General features: G+C 26.6%; 2 protein-coding genes across 2 annotated transcripts in view; both read left to right on the top strand.

Moving 5' to 3' along the window:
• The window catches only part of LOC107442053 (cytochrome P450 3A5), a gene marked incomplete at its 3' end in the record, with an annotated part of 26,190 nt that extends 24,656 nt beyond the window's left edge, over nucleotides 1-1,534 (top strand). Inside the window, 1 exon segment of the mRNA XM_043053373.2 lies at nucleotides 1,446-1,534. Coding sequence (XP_042909307.2) covers nucleotides 1,446-1,534 — 89 coding nt within the window.
• LOC107442058 (cytochrome P450 3A21) overlaps nucleotides 1-3,919 on the top strand; it is a 67,939-nt gene that overhangs the window by 59,266 nt on the left and 4,754 nt on the right.

The raw sequence follows: 3,919 nt of genomic DNA, 5'->3' as shown, positions 1-3,919 counted from the left end.
ATAAATAAATAAATACAAGAAAACACTAAGAAAGTTAAGAAAATCAATAAGTATCATTTATTGCGCTTAAACTGCAAGTAAACAGCACTCATAAGATAAGTTCAAAATGAAGAATAAAACAAAGAAAAATAATAGACATATGAAGAAAAAAAAGGGAGGGGGGAATAATAAGTCAAAAAATAACAAACAACAGTTTAAAAAAAAAAAAAGGATGAAATTTCATTTGAAAAACCGGAAAAAAAGAGTATAATCTTTTCATCAGCCCACACGTTTATATCCGCAAGACATAGTGTTTTCTGATATTGTATCAATAAAGCCAAAGCACAATATATTAATGCAATAGTGGGAGGAGCACTAAAAATTTTTTTTAATAAAATTTACAACAAATAAAATGGAACACAAAAAGTAAAAATAACATGTAAAAACAGAAAATAAAATAAAAGAAAAAGAAAAAACAGTATAGAAACGGACTATAAAGCGAGTAGTGAAATCAGATCAACTTACATGGACGGGAATTTTTCAAGAATGATTTAAAAATGTTTTCGCCGAAAGATTGTCAGATTACAAAATATGAAAACAAAAGCGCAAATTGAGTGTAACAAGAGGGTTTTAAAATGTCGTTCTTACTGCACTGCTGAAGAGATTTGTTATTCTGTGCATTGATTTGTTAGTTACCAAGGATGGGCCCGAAATGGATGCGCGCAAGGTAATATCATACTGGATAATTTTAAAAATTGACCATAAAAAGTTTTAGAAAACAGATGTTTATTTAGAAAAAAATATAAAATAGAAAAGAGAAACATAAATTGCGTGTTTTGCAAATAATTTTAGCCACGGGTTTGCACGGATTAGCACATAGAAAAATTATATAAGTTATCAAAGAAAAAAATTTTAATAGATAATTTTAACACGGATTGGCTCGAAATTGATTTGCGCATGGAAAAAATATTAACTTTCTTCGTGTTTTCTTGTATTTATTTATTTATCATATATATATATATATATATATAAATAAAGCTTTGTTAAATCTTTTCTTTATCTAAATTCTCTTACTTAATTTATTATCTATCAAAACGAAGCGCGTTCTCACATTTATTATTCACATTCGTCATTTTAGTTCTAAATTTAGATTAACGAATGCTAGAATTAGAATTTTAAGTTTTTCCCTTAACCAAAAGTGAGAATCAGAGTATTCTGTCGACGCTCGACTTATTTAATAGACCAACTGTAATTACTAATGTTTGTCTTTTTCCATGACCAAATTATTTGCAAGTGAGAATATAATCTATAGAGAACTAATAAAGATAATTAAGATTTTTCTAATTACATTTTAAATAAAGTAAATTGAAAAATATTTGAAAATGTTTATCTTCGACTCACTTTCTAATAAAGATGTCTATTTGCTAGTATGTTTATTGTTGATAACTCTAATTTTATAATTTCAGGGTGAACTGAAATATGAATCAATTCAAAATATGAAGTACCTTGACAATGTTGTTTCTGAAGTTTTTAGAATTTGTTCTCCCGCAATTAGGTCTCTATATGTTACATTCATATTTAAATTTATAATATATTTATCAATTTATAACGTTTATTTTTACAAATGGCATTTGTCTATTGTCTACATTTATAGATTTGTCTATATTTATAGATTTGTCTATATTTATAGATCTGTCTATATTTATTGATTTGTCTATATTTATAGAGAATATTACGTAAGTTAATTTCATGTTAATAATACAGTTTTTATTTCGATATTTAAGAATTTTTCGTTTTGAAATATTCATTTTAAACTTTTAATAAATTTCTTCATTTTTTGTTGCATAATAAAATACAAAAAAGATCGATTAAGTAGAATAACACATATTATCAATGAGAACTACAACTTACACTGTTAGAAATTTCTGGTTAAATAGCAATTTCTTTAATCATAATTTATTTAAGATTTAAGTTTACCATGTTCAACCAAAACAGTCAAATAACATATTCAAACTTTTATGTATGAGAAAAATCGCTTGTTTATTGCTGTTTTTTTTATACCTAATACGGTTTAATAACCAGTATTCTATCTACATCAACTAGGCTCATCTTATGAAGCCATTTAGTTTCGTGCAGCTGGGTACATACTGTAGCTGAGAGTAATCGATGATTCTCATGACCGGCTGAACAGAAGTTCGAATCCCAGCGTTGATACCACAATATTTCCTTCATTCCTTCAATGCACGAAGAATTTCCAGTGTCCTACACTCTTCAAGCGGTGATCCTGGACTATTAGAATACGAAATTATCATTCCCGTCTTAATAACACAGCACCCCCAGGGCTCTAATGCAAATTTAAATTTTAGTTTTGATTTAGAAACTATGCTAGTAGTAAAGCATGAATACAAAACAGTGTAGTTTTGTATTCATGTTTTTTTTACTACTCCAGTAATAAACGGTTTCAAAGCCATAACAATAAGACATGTTCCTAACCATTGACTTTATGGTTAATCAGATAGACAAATTGTTGCTGTTATTTTACAGTAATTTCAGAATAAAAACTCTGATATTATATAAGAGTAAGTAAAAATACAGCAAGTAAATAAAATTATTTATTTTAAATATAAAATATATATGTGAAATTAGACCAGAATAAAATAAGAATCAAGATATTTCACATTTAACCAAAGAGAACTATAAAATGATTATCATTCATCTATTTAATAATAATAAGATTTTCGAAAACAAAAATATATATATTATTTCAAAAATAAAATTTATTGAATTATTATAAGTACTTATATCTGATAATTCTAATAATAGAAGAGGTAATTTTTCATGTAGAGCGCGGTGTAACGCATCAAGCTATATTAAGAAACAGTTCTTTGTTTTATTAAAAAAACATTTATTTCACACTACAACAAATATAGTAACAAATATAAATTACCCGTAACGGGATAGTTAAATCTTATAAAACAAACTAGAAAAAGTGCCCATAACGGGATATATGAAAATTCACCCATAACGGGATATATAAAATATTATGAAACAAACTAGATAAACCCGTAGCGGATTATATGAAAACTCAAATTCCAAAACCAATTAATCTCTAAAAGAACCAACAACTTTCTTGTCCTAAAAAGGTCTTCTAATTTTATCGTCTGCTTTTATTTTATTGTTTATCTCTTTATGTGTTTATTTTATTTTATTCATGCTTTTGTTAGCCCGTTATTTTTTAATATTTTTACTTTTATTCATGTTCTTGCTAGCTAATTATTTTTTAAATATTTTTAGTGATACATTGGACAAGATTTGAACAAATGTGTTTGGAAAATTTTTGGAATGCTTCGCATTTTTGACTTTATTCCACTTAAAAGACACGGGCTTTGAAAGAGTACTTCCACTATTCGCGATCGCAACGAACTATAGGGGGCGTTGTTGTATGAGACGCATACCTGCGATTTCTATATGAACCGTTATTCAGTTACTCTGGAGACGTCTTTAATGTAGCGTGTAACATTGCAACTTTCCTTCTTTATCGTGGCTAATTAAATTTAAAAAAGAAAAATGTTTAATATCCTTTCTTATGCAAACGAAAACAAAATGGTATCTCTTTTTTTTAGAGAAGGAACATCCAAAACACATCGGAAAAATATTTGCACATAAACAGAAAAAAATATGTATATTCTTATAAGAGTTAAAACCTAATGCCCGAGAAATAGTATTACTAAATTTAATGATATAACATGAAAGGCCCATTTAAACTTTACATTCTATAGTTTTAAGAATCATATTAGTTCAAAAATTAAAATGAACAAAAAGTATACATAAGCCTCATAATTTTATGAAATTTAATTTTGTAAACAACGTTTTTTGACAACAATTTTTATCAAAAAATTTCAAGTTTCAATAAAAATCATTATTTAGAAACTAAGAAACG

This window comes from Parasteatoda tepidariorum, chromosome 8 (assembly GCF_043381705.1).
Source record: "Parasteatoda tepidariorum isolate YZ-2023 chromosome 8, CAS_Ptep_4.0, whole genome shotgun sequence".
Classification (NCBI taxonomy): domain Eukaryota; kingdom Metazoa; phylum Arthropoda; class Arachnida; order Araneae; family Theridiidae; genus Parasteatoda; species Parasteatoda tepidariorum.
This window is presented reverse-complemented; position numbering and strand designations above follow the sequence as displayed.